We start from the raw sequence: 18196 nt of genomic DNA on the forward strand, positions 1-18196 counted from the left end.
AATATTAATAATAATTATATTTAATATAACAATGATTGCGACGATGATGATAAGAATATTAAGAATAATGACAATATATTATACATATATTTATATATATATATATATAATGACGATAATAATAATTAAATAGTAATCGTAACGACATCATCATCATCATCATCATTATCATTATCATCATCATCATCATCATCATCATTACAATATATATATATACATAGGGTCAATCGGCTGACACTCTCTGCGCTTTGCCGTCCACGCGGAAAAACGCTCGTAAAAGTGATGTAAGGATGTTGTTATTAATTTTTTTTCTTTTTTATGGTCACCTCTTTTTCTTTTTTTTGTTCTCGTTGCTTATCGCGTCATTTTTTTTCTCTCTCTCTCTCTCTCTTTTTTTCTTTCCCGTTTAAACGGCAATTGAAAAAAAGAATATACGTATACGTACCCCCCCCCACCCCCACCCCCACCCCTTACTCCCCATAATTTTCGCTGGGTGGTAGTATTATTTACGTATGCGTTATTTATTTTATATTATTTTCTTTTTTCCCATCTTCTTCTTCTTCTTCTTATTCTTATTCTTCTTTTTTATGTAGGAACGTAGTAGGTGCGGAAACGAAAAAAAAAAAAAAAAAAAGGGACGACACAAATATAATCATCTTTTATTTGATGCGCGATAATCCCTTTTATGCGCGCTCCAATAATGAATTAATTAATCGCACGGTTTATAAATTAAAAACAATAATAATATTCCGCTTCTCCCTTTTCTCCCTTTACACGCTCTAAGTAAGTGCAAGTTAATTAACCTTTCTGTGTGTTTTTTTTTTTTTTGTTGTTGTTTATTAATTATTAACGTTAACGTTTAACGATGCATTTCGAGCGGCAAAATGATACACCGTACCGTACCGGGCACGGTTCAATTAAAAGCCCCAAACCACCATAATAAAAGATTAACCGGATCGCAACTTCGACGATAAAATGATCTATGAACGATCCGAGAGAGATTAGAAATTGTTTAACGTAAAGTAATTGAAAAAAAAAAAAAAAAAGAAAGGATTGAATTTAAACGTAAGAATAATAATAATAATAACATCGGTGATATTTTATGGTAAAGTATGATTCGTAACAATTGTAAATATTTCTTTTTTTTTTTTTTTGTTTTTCTTTCTTTCTTTCTTTTTTGGGTATATTAACGAAAACGGCCGACGACATAACGTTGTTTTTAATACTTGGAAGACAAAATGAGAACGAGGAGTAGTGTAGTATTAAATCGTAGGAAGAGGAGTAGGAGGAAGAGGAGGAGGAGGAGTAGTAGCGGATGTTGTCTTCATTTTGTTTGAATAATCGTTTATGCGTATACCGCGTGGGCGGCTTAGCAAGATTTGTATAATTAAATCACGCGTTAATTAACCATGGTGATAACGTTAAAACACATATGTGTGTTCTTTCTAATCTTTTTCTTACTTATTAATCTTTCACTTTTTCTTGCCAACTCTTTCCTTCTCTCTCTCTCTCTCTCTTTCTTTTTTCACTCGATCATCGTCTGACCTTATGCAATAAGTAGTAGAGTCATCATCGTTCGTTCGAACATAATTCGAACTTAAACGGATTTCATCTTGATTTTTTTTTCTTTTCTTTTTGATATTTAAACGTTTATTCAATCCCCCGATTATTAAAATTAGATTGTTGAGCACAATTGCTTATCTCAATTAGAGATTTCCTTGAGGCGCTGTGGCTCGAGGTCATGTCCGTGAACTCGCCTGCCGACTTACCCTTTCTTGGTAACGTCGTAGCCTCGCCTAGCGATGGCAATTCTCGGGGTTTCCAAATTGGCGAACCTAAAGATATAATTTGAAGATTTTTGTAATTTTTAAAAAATATAATACATATCATAACAATTTAGATTAATGTATCTTTGTATCCGGGGGGGGGGGAAATAAGATAAGAAAAATAATAGCGAAACATCTTACCAAGCTCTTTAACTGTAATTGGTTGATAATTTTCTGGCTGATGAGAAGACTGAATGAGCCTGGCTTGGCTGCCAGTACTTCCGGCGGAAATGGTAGAAGTAGTGCTCAATGTCAAATGATTAGGTGTACGGCCCAGATTAGTCTTCTTCTCGCCTAAAAAAGCTTGAGAGTCTTCCTCTCCTTCCGATTTAGTCCCTGAATCCATTTCAACTTTTACTTCGCCTACATTTAATTTAATAATAATAGTAATAATGATGATGATGATGATGATGGTAATAAGAATAATAATAATAATAATCGAATTCTTCAGAATGATTGAAGATATTCAAATGGGTTTTTAAGAAATTCATTATTTCTTATACACTTTTTATATGAAAACAAAGTTTCTCTAAGGAATTTTAATTTAAGGAATTGAAAATTTACCCGAAGTGTCGCTTATAGTTTTACTTCTCGTACGAAATGTTATCTGTTGTTGGCTTATAGCTGGTTCTTCCATATCCTTGTCCTCCGAACTTTCATGTTCCACAGATTGTTTCGAATGGCTATACTTTCGTTTGGCATTATGCGAATTACTTAACAATTGTTGCTTTATAGCTTTTTTTGACAAAGTTCCCGTAGCTACCACCGTGGTACCATTACCATTTTGACTTTGGATCTGAGTCGCTTGTTTCTCAAATTTTTCTACGTGACTAGTGGACATCCTAGGTGCTATAGTCATCGGTGGTTGATTTATGTTTTGTTTCGTTGAAGGAATACTCATATTTCTAACCGATTCTCGTATGATTTGTCGAATAGTTTTTAAGAATGCATTTCTAAATTCCGTCGTACTGAAAAGAATAAATCAAATATTTTCATATGGACAAAAAAATGAAGTAATATTATAACATATTATATTAAAGATTATTTAATATATATATATTAGATTGTAATTATAAAAAATACCTGTTAGAAAGTACGTAAACTTTTTCCGATCTTCTCTGTAATTGACTTCTAAGATGTATCAACTCCCATAAGAAATGCGATTCCATATCTTTGGCTGAACTGGCTCTAACTTGAACCTCGGTAACGGGAATCAAAACTTGATAACGAATTATTTCTACCTCACTGGAATTCGCTTTCGTTGAAACTCCCTTTTAAAATAATACAATTAATTTATATTAAATATCTCATTCTTATATGAAAATATATGATAACAATTTAATATTATCGAATATTACCATGAGCTTTTTCTTTTGTCTTAATCTCTCCTTACAGAGGAACACTACGGCGGATTTGAAAACGAAACACATGGCGTGCAATTCCAAACCTTTCTTTATCTTACCAAGAAAGTCTGAAATATTTAACCACTCGACGCCGCCGTAATACAAAAGATCTCCGGGACTCAAATCGATTGGCTAAAAGGAAAAACAAACAAAAATTTTTAACACATATATTCCAATATTACGAGGAATAAAATTATAATTTTAATTACCTGTTTGCAAGATTTTTGATGTTGTCTGAATAGATGATCAAAAATAGCACCGTATTCCTCGTGAATCCTTTGCATTTCGTTAATGTGTTCAGCAACTTTTTCCATACCCTTGAGAGCCTCTGAAATTCGACGATCATTTTATCATTAATTATCGTAATTATCAATAATATTATAATGAAAATAATATTAATTACCTATCAAATGTTGATGTTCTTCGCTTCGTTCGTCAGTGAGATTTCTAAGTTGTTGCAAAAGCAACGGATATTTGAGTATTCTTTGAATTGGCTTTATCAAGTACGATTCCAATGTCGAGGAATGCTGTTGACGTGGATTTCTCGCTTGCAGGAACTCTTGTAAAGCTTGATTTCCTTCGTCTATGGAACAAAATTATTCGAGAGATATCAATTTAATAATAATAATTATTAATATATTTCGTTTTTTATAATCATCAACTAACTTGGATGTAAAACTTTTTGGGCCTTCGAATGGCTTGCGCAAAACGAGCTGTAAAGCTTGAAGTGATTTACGTAATATAAGAAGGCACTTCCAATGGAAAACAGAACACCCTGTTTAATGAAAAATATTATTGAATATTATTATTTGAAAGAAATTATTATAAAAAAAAACAAAAAATATCTAACATCTCTCAAATGTTTACCTTAAATTGACTAGGATGGTCAAAACTGTTGAAATCCGCCTCCATTTCAATAGCGTGATCAAGATTTTGCAGGAACTGTCGTTGAAACGTGACTATCTCCTGAATATTTCCAAATAGTGCATTTATTTCGGCATTAGATAAGAAGGTTTCGCGTTTAAGGGGTTCCAAATAATTTTCCAGCAAATTGTTTAAATTCTGTTTGGACGAAATTTGATTATTCCGTTAGAAAGTCATTAAACATTTTCATTTAATTTTAGTCCTAATTAATTAAATTCAATTATATATATATAATGATTTAATGATTTAATGAAATAATTAAACACTTTAATTGAATTAGTATTAATTAATTGGATGTAATGAATACCTTTACATAAGTTCGTTCAGTCTCGATCAATTCTAATATCACTTTCTTTAGTTTTTCGGCGTCGCTCAATTGCCTACTTGGTGTTAGTGCTTGAGAATGTGAACTCACGACACTTCCTGTGGGACTTGATTTTCTGGTCTCACCGGGTGATCGGCAAATACCCGTTACTTGTTCGGCCGTTTTTAATAAATTTTCTATCTCGAATGAATTCGTTCTTGATGTTTGCTTACCATTCTCAATGTGCGAGGTAGTCGTACACTCTTGCATGAGACTTTCCTTGCCTGGAAAAATCAATATGTCGCAGAATGTAATTCGAAACAATGGATCATTTGGGAATAGTTCGAATAGATTCTTAGACAAATTTTCTAGATTAAAAAGCATATACATTTATACGATAAATGGATATTAATAAAAAAAAAAAAAAAGAAAGAAAGAGACAGAAAAAAAGCACAAATTTTTATCAATCAGTTTAATTTCCATCGAGTTTTCTCGAAAAGAATAATAATAATAATAATAATAATAATAAAGATAGTAACACAACGCGTCGCACATCCATGAAAATAAAAATGTCTTATGTTACGTTGGACGTGCGTTATAATGTTATCTTTTTTCTTTTTTGCGCGTGTAAATTCTATTTTAAAGATTCATAAAGATAGTCCGCGACGAAAAAAGTCTTATGGGAAGAAATATTATTTTTATCGATCTCGAATCAAGGCCCAGTTGTCCCCGGGTGAGTTCTATTTTTTCTCTGTTGACGGTCAAAGGATTATCTTTGCTTCATTAGACTTTGAACTAATGAGATCGTTACGGAGTGAAGAAGGAAAGGCCTCGAGAGAAATATGGAAAAAGCATCGTGCAATGCATGACGATGACACCTAGAGAGACATATAAAAGAATAGATACGATATAAAATTAACAAGACTCACTCCATCCTGGAGCAGGTACTATAAGGCCGGATATCATTTCTTCACTTATAACTGGCGGATCTGAGGGCGGGGGTGGGCAGACCAAACTCTCAATGATGTCATCAGTGACTCTCATAATTCCGGTAAGATCTGGTGGTTCTGTTCTAGACGATCTCATCATCATACAAAGACCAACCTCTTCTTGAAGAACGCTCTCCAAATACATCATATCCAAGTCGCTTACTATAGCACCGTTGATTACCATAATCTCATCACCCTTAATAATCCCTGAAAGTATTACGTTATCGAGTAATGCATAAGATAAAGTTAACGAGTTAGGACGAAGATAGATGATGGATGGGAAACGAACGTGACGCGCGTTAACATGTCATTCCATTTTACTACCATAACGACCGTTTAACCAAGAGAAGAGAACAGAGAGAGAGAGAGAGAGACCATGAAGAATAAATAAGCACTATAAGCATGTATGTCAAAGCGTATCCCGATAACTTTGTTCAAATGTGCAGTAAAGCGTGACAGATCGGTCTTCTCTTAATGACATCGATATACATACGCGTTGCCAACCACTATACACTCTTTTCGCATGATTATAATAATAATGTATCTTTTTAAGGTCGTTTCCAATACTATCGCATTTGTCGAATACAAACTTTTAAAAAAATTCGTAAATTTGATCAATCGTAACAAATTTCCAAATGGAAACTTACCGTTCTGCATTGCCACGCTTTTATCTTCGACTCTGCTAACGTAACAACAAAGCTCGTCCTGTCTATCGGAATTTTCAATAAGTTCAGCCTCCACGGAAAAACCCCACATTTGTTCCAAGGTGTTCCTTTGCAATTCCACCTGATACAAGATCTTAGCACAGACCTCGACTATCTCGTGCGTGTGTAACTATAATTTTCACATTAATCAAATTTAATATTATTTTGACAAATCGATATTATCGATCTTCGTAGATTTGATATTCATTTCTAATGAAATTAACTTACATAAGTATCGATCAAATCGGTTCTATGTGGTACAAAATAATTGTGGTCCTCCATGTCGCGTCGTTTTTTTACTCGTACGAAATGTTCCATGGGATTGAGATTCTTCCTGTTACAAGCGCTAGCTAAAAATTCTTCTACCGTCATAGCATCGCGCAGAAAAACCGAAACGAGCTAAAAGTCAAGGATCAATCCAACGATTCGCGATTATAAATATAACACATATATCATCTATTATGTACTTATATATCTTATAGGAACTTATATATCTCTTAGGAAATCGTGTTTTTATATATATAAAATTTCTTAAGAGATATATAAAACTCGAAGGGTAAAAAAGAATTACCTGATTATCCGGCACGGATACTTTGACAGTCTTCTCTTCGTCTCTAGAGGATATTTGTAATGACCTTCGGCTAGATCCGCTGTTCGACCTAGATAAAAGTGGCGGTCTTCTCTTGGTAGCCCCACGACCGGCTAACAAATTGTTCAATAATGAGGGACTTCGTGCGCAAATGAATGCATGGAAGGACGACACGGTGAAGACACCCAATTTGTTCAAAGTCTGCTTCGTAGCGCGAGATACGTGTGTTAGTAGACTCTGTTATGAAAGAAAACGATAAAGAGAAAAAGGGAGAAAGAAAGAGAGAGAGAGAGAGAAATATATATGTATAATAAGAAAGAGAATGAAAGAGAGAGATAGAGAGAGAGAGATTGAAGTAATTGTTTTTGAGACTAACTGGAATTAACGCCCATCGTGTGCCGCCTCGCCCTCTTACTTCAACGACGTTAATTTATTGGAAATTACACAGCTGCAGTTCCTATATGTTCTATTTACGTATACACGGGTCGATATCGTTACGCGCATCGCGTTTACTGAACCAGGTTAAATCAAAATGTTCTTTCTGCTTAAAGTTTCTTCCCATGTAAGATAATAAATCCCCGTAATGTAACGAGGGAAACAAAAAATATGAACTAAATTTGAACGAACCTTATTTTCTCAATAATTTGTTTTTACCTTTAATACACGTATAAAACCTTACATAGATATTATTACCAACCTTCGGATTAGGTAATTCACCGCTCTGCAAACTGGCCATGTAACATCTCAAACGAAATTGTTCGCAATGAAGTCGTTCGAGATTTTCTTCCCATTGGATTATCTGATTGTTTATTTGTTGTTTAGTCTCGACGTCAGATACGACGGATTGTTGAAGATCCGCCATATGTTTCATCTTGTGATCCTATATTAAACGAGATTTTTACATTCGTCAATATAAGAACACATTTTTTTCAACGCGATTAATTTTTGTCATCTTGTTAAAATTAGATAATCTCTTATCGAAATATAAATGATATACATTTACCGATTCTATCGCCTTTTCCAAACGAAAGATCTCTTCTTGGAGAAGATGTAAAGTACCTGTCTTGCCGCGATGACGAGCGAACGCGGCCGCACAAGCAGAATGTATGCTATTCACCCAATTTTCGAGTTCCACTTGACACGGCGCCTGCAAATTAAATAAGACGCATTTTTTTTCTTCTTCTTCTTCTTCTTAATCCCTTTCTCCCTTTATCTCACTCTCTCACTCTCTCTCTCATACACACACACACTTTTTTTCTCAAGGAGGCATTTTAGAAAATGAAGAAATTTCACGCGCCCCGCGAAAAACGAACGAACGTTTTTTTTTTTTCTTTTCTTTTTCGTTTCTCTGTTCTTTTTTTTCTCTTTTTTTTTTTTTCTTTCTTTTATTCTCGTCACCTGAAAAAGATAAGCATCGCCGAAAGCGGTGCTCAGGCAAAATATGTAGTCCCTCTTGGGGTGCTCCGGAATTGGCTGCATAATAGCACCATCGACGATAATTAAATGCTTAGGTGCCGCTTCCATGGCTCTACTTTCTTGCGAATCGCAAGGGTAGAAAAGAAGTGTGGTCCCTTTCAGACAGACCCAGTAACCCTTCCAGCCTCTTTTCCTTGCAAGCTCAATTTGATGCTTCTTACGTAACAACCATTTCTTCACGCTGAGGAAACTGCAGATCGACAAAGTTTATAAGTGCTTTTTTTCAAATCGTTCCTTTCTATGAACTAAAAGATTTTAATTCTCCTACACGGAACTTAGAACGATTATTATTTCAAAATCACGCGTTGAAATTTTCATTTATTATGTTTAATATATAATATTTCGATTTAAATGATATATTTCCAATTATTTAGATATATAAAATTAATAGAAAAATAATGTGCGTTCTCTGTTCCACATGTGGATAATAAATATATATATATGTAATATTTTTGTTACCCTGCTTTTCTAACTGCACCGGTGCAATTGAACGAGGCAGCAGCGGTTCCAGTTTGTTTTCCACGATAGGGCGAATTTATCACACTTTCACCATCGTCGTCGTCGCTGACCGCAGTAGTGAGAGACATTCTGTCGTCATCCGACATCTGAAAATAAAAGAAAAAACTTGTTCCATTCGGTGATATCAAAACGAAACAGAAGAAAAAGAAAAAAAAAAAAAAAATTAAGAAAAATCCAAACACATTTAAGTTACGGATCGTACAAATATCGGTGTATAAGTGTAATTTGTGTAACGGTGTGATAACATTTGGTAGAAAGGTAGGCAGACGATTAACGATTACAATACATTTTTTCTTTTTTCGAACATTTAGAAAAATTGTATTTAAACAAAATAAAAAAGATAAAATCAAAATGAGGAAGAAGATAAAAGAAGAAATAAAAAGAATACTCGAATGGGTGGGGGCGGAGGGGAGGGGGTGTTTACGGGGCGCTCAGGGGGAACAAAGTTTTTAACATAAAGGAGGACATAGATAAAAAGTAAAATAAAATCTAGGTGAATCTATCGTGGCATTGCTCCAGGGATGTGCCCTGTGCACCGAGATAACACGAACGGCTAGATCATTCGAGCGTGCACAACTTGTACAACAGGGAATTCCTAATTTCGATAATGTTGCGAGATATATCTGATAGGGATGGAACTTCCAAACATGCTTCCAAGATTGCTCGTATCTTTCTGCATGAGATAGAAATTTCGTACGGGAAGGGTTATTAGTAAGGGGTAGGTTATAATATATAGATGCTGAAAAATTGGGAAGAAAATAAACACGGAGAAAAAATCAAATGACAAAAAAAAAGAGAGAGAAGGTGAAAAGATAAAAGAATACAAAAAATGATATATATATCTATATATATATATATCTCGCGGGGTGGGGGAAGGGGACTCACGTCTCTACCTTTTTAATGGTGTAAGTTGTTGTTAGTCTTTCGCGTAGTTTATCGCGTATTCTTCCAGGGCTAACTGTGGCCCAGAAACTTACGACTTTTTTGAGAAAGTCGGCGTTGCACGCATCCGCCGTAATGTGCGGATGGTAATGACAGTAGCATCCCTCCTTCAATAGCTTCATGTTTTTCTTTGCCGTGCCGTTTATCTTGAACATGATATCCCTACGGGCAACACTCAAACCGTCTATATAATATTGCGCCCAAGTGTTCAAGGCACCGTTAATAATTCGAAGAAGTTTTTGATAATATCCTTCACCTAAACCGTAATTGATCTTTTCCCTGACGTTTTTGCAATTGAACCAATATAATTTCTTCCACTCGTTTATCGATATCACGCTTATGGTATGGCGACGACATAGGCAGGAATATTTCTTCGACTGTTGCTTATACAACGTCTTCAAATCCGTATAACTACTGCTCAGACTCAACAAATCCAGGGTACTATTCATACATTTGATTGCCCATCTCGGCTCTACCATTATTCGTAGTTCTGTCGATGCTTTGATTGGACGAAGAAAGAGAACATTTGTTTTTTTTTTTTCTTTTTTTTTTTTTTTTTTTTTTTGGGGTGGATGGATCTTAAGAAGGCCGCTCAAACGTGCGGTTTTTCACGAATAATTCCTTCTTCTTCTTCTTCTTCTTTTTCACTCGTCTGACGATGAATGGACGACTCTACTTCTGTTAATACTACTACTACTACTACTACTACAATTCCCGTTTTTCTTCCATCCGAAATGAAACAACCTTCCTCTTCCATTTTATTGTCTTTTGGACGGTAAGAGGAAACGCCGTTGCTTTTTTTTTTTTTTTTTTTTTTTTTTTTTTTTTTTTATTTTTTCTTCGCGAAATATGCCAACCAACCAACAGCACCCAAAACTACACCGGTGAGTAACCACTAACTTTTTCTCTTTTAAGCTCGATGGTTTTTTTGTTTTTCTTTTTTATGCGAATGTTTGTTTGTTTGTTTGTTTGTTTACTCCTACCAAAAGTAAGGAAGTACTTTTTGTATTCTACTTCTTTTCTAATCACTCGTTTATACGCTTTATATATATATAGAGAGAGATATATATATATAATATTTAAGAAGCATAAAATTCACGATCCTTGTCGTATAACTCAACGATTTGTTGGACGAAAGCCATCGCTAAGGGTTCCAATTTCGTCGTTAACGTTCTCAATACCCCGATCACTATGGTTGACGTGAAATAAAACACGAATAATCTGTAAGCCCGGAACATGTTACGAAGTCCATCGAATGAATATTTGCAAGTACCTTGATTCTTAGCAATTTTTTCATCACCGACTCGTTAACTATAAAGTCGTCGTCAATCATTCGACGATACATCGTCGTTGATTTATTTCTATGTTCTAGGTGTGTTTCGTGTTCTTTATTTTATTTTATTTTATATATATTCTCTTTTTATTATTATTACTTCTATTTTGAATTTTTATTTTTTTTTTGTTCCTTTTTATTATTTTTCTTGTTTGTCAATTAAACGACCATTCGTTTCTCGAATAAGGCAGATCTTCTTTGCACTCTATCTTTTATTTTATTTTATTTTATTTTTTTTTTTTTTTTGTCTAAAATTCACTACTCTATATTGATCTATCATCTAATGTAATCGTGCAACGTATATGTATCTCTACGTAAGTATTACGTATGTACGTATGTATGTATATATAATATATATATCTATATATGTATATATTCTATATTTTCTCTAAGGTACTCTAAGTGCAGAGAACCTTTCAAAGACAAAACGGTCCTCTCGTCAATACTTATCACTGTTCGATTCGCCCAAAAGGTCTTCCTCCCTCGTCGAATCTAACTTTTTTTTTAACAAACTTTATCAAACCGATCTTCTCGTTTTTGTATTATTTCCCTTATCCTCAAAGATCATCGGTATCTTTGCTTTTAAACCGCCGTGCAGCCTTTTTTTCTTTTCTTGTCAACGAGCCAAATTTCTACCTTTTATCGGCTCTTTTCTTTTCTTTACTTTTTTTTTTCTTTTCTTTTCTTTCTTCTTATCTTTTAGGACTGCTCGCAGCAATAGCGCAAAACGTTCATTTTTTAACTCTCTTAAAAGTAAGTATACAGAATATTTTGTGCAATACCACACATAGAAACGAATTTCTCCGTATAAAAATAGGTATCATTATTATTATTAATATTATTATTAATATTATTATTACTATTATTATTAATATTGTTTAATATTATTATTATTATTATTATATATATATATATATATGCGTCTTTCATTCGCGATTATCACGTATCTTTGTTTTGGTTTTTCTCTCTTTTATATTTTATTTTAATTTATTTTTTATTTTTATTTCCTTTCTTTTTTCTCTCTCCTCTCCTCTTCTTCTTCTTCTTCTTCTTCTTCTTCTTTTTCTTCTTCTTCTTCTCCTATTTCTCTTCTCTTCGTTAGATATCTTTTTCTAAATATACATAAGAGCATATACACTCGGATAAAATAAATCTCTCGTACTAACGAGAGAAATAATTTTTGTTCTGATCGATCACGCGAAGTATAGCCCTTTTATATCCTGTCGAACTTTCTCGTTTCTATTTCCCACCTTCCTTTCCCACCCTCTCCCTTCTTCCCTTTATCGACAAACTCAAATCGTAACGATCTTAAACCGCGTTACTATTCGACTAACAGCCAAAGTTCAGTATCACAAAGAACAAACGATCATGATTCTTCGAGAATAAATTTAATAATCTTTTTATTTTTTCTTTTCTCTATTCTCTCTCTTCCTCTCTCTCTCTCTCTCTCTCTCTCTCTCTCTCTCTCTCTCTCCCTTTCTTTCTTTCTTTCTTTTTAAAGCCCTTTTTTTCTAGAATATTTTTTTCTCTTCAAACTTGGGCTTTAATTTGTTATCTTTCGAAGTATAACTTTTCATTCACGACGCTAAAAACATCACCGGTTCTCTAAGGCAAGTGGATAGAAATATATAAGGGAGATAAGTGTAATGCAAAGATGAAGAATACATATATATACATATATATATATATATATATATATATATATATAGGTACGTTAGATGCACACACAGATAGAAACCGTGCGCGCAAACAATAGCTTCTCCAAAATAAGGGGGATGGTTATCTCTCTAAAGGTTGTCTCTATAACACGTTAATTAAAAAGTTCAAAGTTTAATAACAACAAGAACTATTTGAAACATTCCACGCGAGTTTCATTAAATTTCAAACAAGAATATAATCGAAAGGAAAATCGAGTAAAGTAATTATCGATTAAATTAACACGACACGATACGAAGCAACAGCTGCACGCACATCCTTCACCTATATTCTACCATATCATCGTCGTCGCCACTACTACCACCACCACCAACACCACCATCACTACCATCATCATCATCATCATCATCATCACTACTACCACCACCACCTTATAACGTTAACGATTAAAGTTATAAAAACTTTCGATCGTAAATAGGGACAAAATTGTTGAATAAAACAATACACTTCTCTTATACTTTGATTAGATTAAAGTATAATTTTACAAAAAATAAACGAGATATAGTAATAATAATAATAGGTGTATAGATTTCGTCATTTATCGTAAAAAATCGATCCACCCCGCGGATATAATAGATTTCTTATAATACGACGATGATATTAACACCACGTATCCTTTTCCTTTCATCTCGTGTTAACGATGACAATGTGACGGATCAAATAATGATGATTAACAACGATGATTCAAAAGGACGACAATTTCCGCCGGATTTGCTCCACCGGTGGACATGGAGAAGTCCCTCCGTGGAGAACCCGGCGGTGAAAACCGGATTTATGACACCTTCTAACGATTGACAAAATCACGATCAACGAATATTTCCTTGATACGATAGAGTTCCTTCGTAAATTATTCCTATATATATATATATATATATATATATATATATATTCTCTCTTAATCGAATCAAATATTTTCTCTATTTAATGGAAACAACGTAGAGATTGGAATCCTGACAGATAATAACTGCTAATGTTGCTAATGATGAACTAATGAACGACGAACGTTCGAACGTACGAACGAACGTACGAACGAACGTACGAACGAGTTAAGAACTGCGTTCTTCCAGTGTTTTCGTGCGTCAGTATAGAACTCTGTGTGTGTGATAAAGTATATATGAGTGTGTATGTGTGTGTGTTATTTTTTTGTATACGTGTGCGCGTTGGTATATGGGATAGAGAATACGAAAGAGAGAGAGAGAGAAAGAGAGAGAGAGAGAAAGAGAGAGAGAGAGAAAGAGAGAGAATGTGTCTGTATGTGTAAGAGAAAAAACGAAATATAGAAAGAGAGAGAGAGAGAGAGAGAGAGAGAGAGAAAGAGAGGGAGATGGATAGACAGAGAGAGAGGATGCTGAGCGCGCGAGTCGCTTCCTCGAGCGAGTCTGCAGCGGCCGCGAACGTGCTCAGCTTCGGACTACCACCGGAGAACAGGGTAGAGAAGCTGCTACCGCGAGGGGAATCAATACCTCGCTCCTTCTGGTGGGTTAGCGAGGTGGTGTTGAGGGGAAGAAAGAGGTGGAACAGGAGCCCCACGGTAGTAGTAGGGATTATTCTGGTGGGAGTAGGAAAAACCAACCCCTTCTCTTTCTCTCTCTCTCTCTCTATTTCCCTCTAACACGCAATCGTAATATCTCTATCTCACTCTATTCCTGTTCCTGTTCTAGAGAAAGAAGTGGGGAGGAGGGGGTGGGGGGTGGATAGAAAGCGTGTTTCGAAAGTGTTCGACTAGGAACGACAGGAAGAGAAGGGAGGGTAGGATAGGTGCGCTACCACTGCGGGGACTTGGAATATGCGGCATGATGATTCTTCCTTACAATTGTATAGGATATACTTAAGAGGATATATAGTAGTAGCATCATCTTTCGTGCATCATTTCACTATTAAATTCGATATACTATCCCTATCGTGAGTCCAGAAATTCGGGAATATCAGTTGGATATTATATTGTGTGTGTTCCTTCCTTCCTTACGAGATCCGATATAGCGCGCGCATCGTCCCATTTAGAATAGCTACGCTATGTACACACATATATATGTATATATCTATCTATATACATATGTGTGTATATATACTCATGCATATGTACGTAAATTTCTATATATATATGTATATGTGTGTATATATATATACATATGGACGGATGTTTGTGCTTTGCGACAAAATTTTAATCGATGCCACTGTAGGATATAACCCAACGCGAGTGGTCCGGGAAAAAGCGCGAGAATCGCATTCGAATTGCCGACGACAAGTCGTAGTCGTCATAGTCGTCATAGTCGTCGTACGTCGTCGTCGTCGTCGTCGTCATTGGTTTGCTTTATTGATCGACCAAGAGAGAAAATATATAAGCATTTGGTTTGATTAATTGGAAAATAATACGAAAGTGTTGCGATTGATTTTGCAAGTAATCGTTTTTTTCCCCTATAACCGATTAGAGAGAGAGAGAGAGAGAGTTTTGTGTTTATATTTTTTTGGTATTTAAATGTTAGATTTTTTCCTATATTCGTTCACGAACACGCGCCACTATCGTTTATTCTATTTGTACGATACATGTAAATGTGCGTATGCATGTGTGTATATTTATATATATATATGTCAGAGGAGGAGTATGCGCATTAAGTATACCTCGAATAAGAAGAGGGTTTCATTTTATTATACTTCGATCAACGTTGAAAGTAAACTCAATTCGATTACACATGCTTCGTAAATGATAATATAATCTATTTTATAATTGACATTATATAGAAAATAATGCCGTGACATTTCGTATAGCTTTGCTAATTAAAAAAAAAAAAAAACTAGAAAGAAAGAGAGAGAGAGAAAGAGAGAGGAAATAAATAAACGATTAAAAACAATTAGGCGTTATATGTAACTGTAGCTGTGGTGTTACTGCTGCTGCTGCTGCTGTTGCTGTTGCTGTTGCTGTTGCTGTTCCTGCTGTTGCTGCTGCTTTTTAAAGATACCTATACAAAGTTCCCGTTAATTGAAGGTAAACCTTTAGAAGAGACAGGCTCAACTTTTCTTGTCATTATATTTATCATCGTTTAAATTTTCATATCCGGACATTTAAACACGGCGACCTGACTTTTATCACATTTATCAGTACCACAACCCTCTGTATGATAAAATATTAAAAGAGGGAAAAAAAGAAAGATGATGGTAGAAAACGGGTGATGATACGTTTGCGCATGTATCTGTTGTCGTATTCTACCTTTTGCTCTCTCTCTATCTCTCCCTCTTGTGAAATGGCGTTAAAATAACATACAAACGTATATATACATTTACGAATATTTTACATACATAAATTTGTGTCTATAAAAATATAATAAATATGTATATATATATATATGTTTCTGTGTAAATATGTAATCGCAAATATTTGATACAAATATTTAACAGAAAAAGGTACACATTACATAAAGGAAACTGAAGGTATATAGGAAACGACGAAAAACAGAGCAATGTTCTTGCAGTCAAAGGAGTTGCGGTTGGCGACAAATTCAAACGAGTCGCAGACGAGGAACAAAGTCAGCGGGTTATCGATGTTTCTCGGATATACATATGTGCGAGCATCATCATCAAACATATGTCAACGAAATAGAGAAAGAGAAAGAGAGAGAGAGAGAGAGAGAGATGTGGAAGACAAGAGAAAAATGCAGCGCGTTGCACCGCGTGTGCGATGCACTCTTTCCATGCTCTCGTGCACTCGCCTATTCTCATCAATGTGCCCGCAAGAAAGATTTCTACAGGTGTATGCGTTTGCCCTCTCACTTGATGCGGATCAGAGAGTAAAAAAGAAAAAAAGTTAGAGCGAGAGAGAGAGAGAGAGAGAGAGACAAAAAAAAGTAAAAGATAAAACAAACGTACGCGATGCTGACACACATATCTCTTTTTTCCTTTTTTTTCTTCTTCTTTTTTTTTTCTTTTCTTTTTTTTCTTTTTTAATTCGGGCCAATGCTATAAGTACGAATAATAGTATTATCGATCTATCCAATTTCTATTATACTCTTTCTCGACGATGATCTTAATTAAAGAAAAAAAAATATATATCCGTTTCATACCGGCAATTATCGTTAAAAATCCAATAGAAGTCATTTACGAGATTAGACATTTCTCGATCTCTATTAAATTATATTATGACTAATGAGAAACACTATATATGAGTTTGTTCATTAATGCACATAAATATCAATAAATGACATTAGTCGACACTTGAATTTACTTATTATTCTGTTAATGTTTGTTCAATAATTATTAAATAAATCAATATTACGTTAATAAACTCTCTCTCTCTCTCTCTCTCTCTCTGAACTTTATATAGATTCGTATAAATTAATCTGACAAAACAAGTCGTATATAAATTGATTGACAATGTAATTAATTATTAAACGATTCAATTTATATTTTGAAGAATCTAATGAAAATATTTTTACGTGGCAATATTATAATTTAAATGGGATTTAAAAATATTATGTGTCGCGGGGAAGAAAAAAAAAGAAATAATTTCTCCGATTAAGAATAATATTCGTAATATTAAAAGATAGGTGAATTAATAAAAACTGATTTGAGTTTGTGTTATATTTCAAACCCCCTCCTCTATTTCGCAGCTCATTGATGCAAACCGCCGTCCCACCCCCCCCGTTCTTCCCCCATTCCCCCCATTTCCTCCCCCACAGAAAATGTCGGCCGTTTACAAGGCTTTAAATCGCAAATGGATGTTTAAAACAAGCAGCAATAGTAATAGCAGCAGCAGCAGCAGCAGCAGCTAACAGCAACACCAGGGGTAGAAAAAGATAAAAATTTCTCTTCAAAGAGTCTTTAAAACTAATGCCTCCACGTTACGGCACGGTTGCTTCTGCCCGGTTTATATGAAGTCGAAGAAGAAGAAGAAACAAAAAGAAATATAAAAAAAAATAAAAAAAAGAGAGAAAGACAGAGAGAGAGAGAGATAGTAAATATAGGTGGTGTCGGTAAAATTGTGCGTTTTAAGTCTTCTTTTCGTCTCGTACGCGTTATGAATGCTTATCCGCGTTTAAATATTTCGCTCGTGCCTACATTAAAATTAGAAGAATAAGAAGATGAGGAAGAAGAAAAACAAAAAAAGAAAAATAGGAAACAGAAAGAACCACCCGTTCGCAAAAAACACGAAAATTCAACGGTATATCTCGCGGTGTTTCGTAACTCATGCACCTTTCTTTCTTTCTTTCTGTTTTTTCTGCTTTTTTTTTTTTTGTTGCACTTTTATTTCTATTCCAACGCGTGAAATATCGTGCTACGATTAGAAAAATAAAGAAAGATATATATATATATTTGGATAACTTTTTGAAAAAAAAAATTTGAGTTTGCTGTTAGACCAACAACAAAAATAACGAGAGAAAATAGAATATTGGTTATATATAAAAAAAAGAAAAAAAAGAAGACAATATTTTTATCGAGTAGAGATCGGTCGGGTGTCACTTTTTTTTTTATCCTGTTTT

The 18196-nt window shown here is 34.5% G+C and overlaps 1 protein-coding gene and 1 long non-coding RNA gene across 14 annotated transcripts; both read right to left on the reverse strand.

The window, feature by feature from the left end:
* Positions 1 to 814: 814 nt before the first annotated feature.
* On the reverse strand, positions 815 to 12035 carry LOC106788630 (protein still life, isoforms C/SIF type 2). Of its 3 annotated transcripts, none has more exons than XM_014752051.1 (19): positions 9712 to 12035; positions 8675 to 8820; positions 8138 to 8405; positions 7743 to 7886; positions 7437 to 7619; positions 6722 to 6976; positions 6379 to 6549; positions 6094 to 6280; positions 5387 to 5653; positions 4461 to 4741; positions 4097 to 4291; positions 3896 to 4004; positions 3633 to 3812; positions 3439 to 3557; positions 3185 to 3361; positions 2910 to 3097; positions 2391 to 2794; positions 1968 to 2189; positions 815 to 1835 (listed from the first exon to the last, which is right to left on the reverse strand). In XM_014752051.1, the coding sequence occupies exons 1-19, from the start codon at positions 10153 to 10155 to the stop codon at positions 1651 to 1653; spliced, it is 4125 nt and encodes a 1374-aa protein (XP_014607537.1). In that variant the 5' UTR covers positions 10156 to 12035; the 3' UTR covers positions 815 to 1650. The 3 variants fall into 3 exon arrangements, with proteins under 3 accessions (XP_014607537.1, XP_014607536.1, XP_014607535.1); XM_014752050.1 differs by having other exon boundaries at positions 1968 to 2162; positions 9628 to 12035; XM_014752049.1 differs by having other exon boundaries at positions 9628 to 12035.
* A 46-nt stretch (positions 12036 to 12081) lies between these two features.
* Positions 12082 to 14137, reverse strand: LOC106788635. 11 transcript variants are annotated; one of them, XR_001381919.1, is made up of 4 exons: positions 13681 to 13936; positions 12738 to 13578; positions 12260 to 12383; positions 12082 to 12121 (listed from the first exon to the last, which is right to left on the reverse strand). It is a non-coding gene; the product is annotated as an uncharacterized LOC106788635 (long non-coding RNA). The 11 variants fall into 11 exon arrangements; XR_001381925.1 differs by lacking the exon at positions 12082 to 12121 and having other exon boundaries at positions 12260 to 12614; positions 12723 to 12809; positions 12981 to 13578; XR_001381922.1 differs by lacking the exon at positions 12260 to 12383 and having other exon boundaries at positions 12096 to 12121; positions 12723 to 13578.
* Positions 14138 to 18196: the final 4059 nt, after the last annotated feature.

The sequence above is a fragment of the Polistes canadensis genome, unplaced genomic scaffold (genome assembly GCF_001313835.1).
Source record: "Polistes canadensis isolate GaletaPanama2010 unplaced genomic scaffold, ASM131383v1 scaffold_146, whole genome shotgun sequence".
NCBI lineage: Eukaryota > Metazoa > Arthropoda > Insecta > Hymenoptera > Vespidae > Polistes > Polistes canadensis.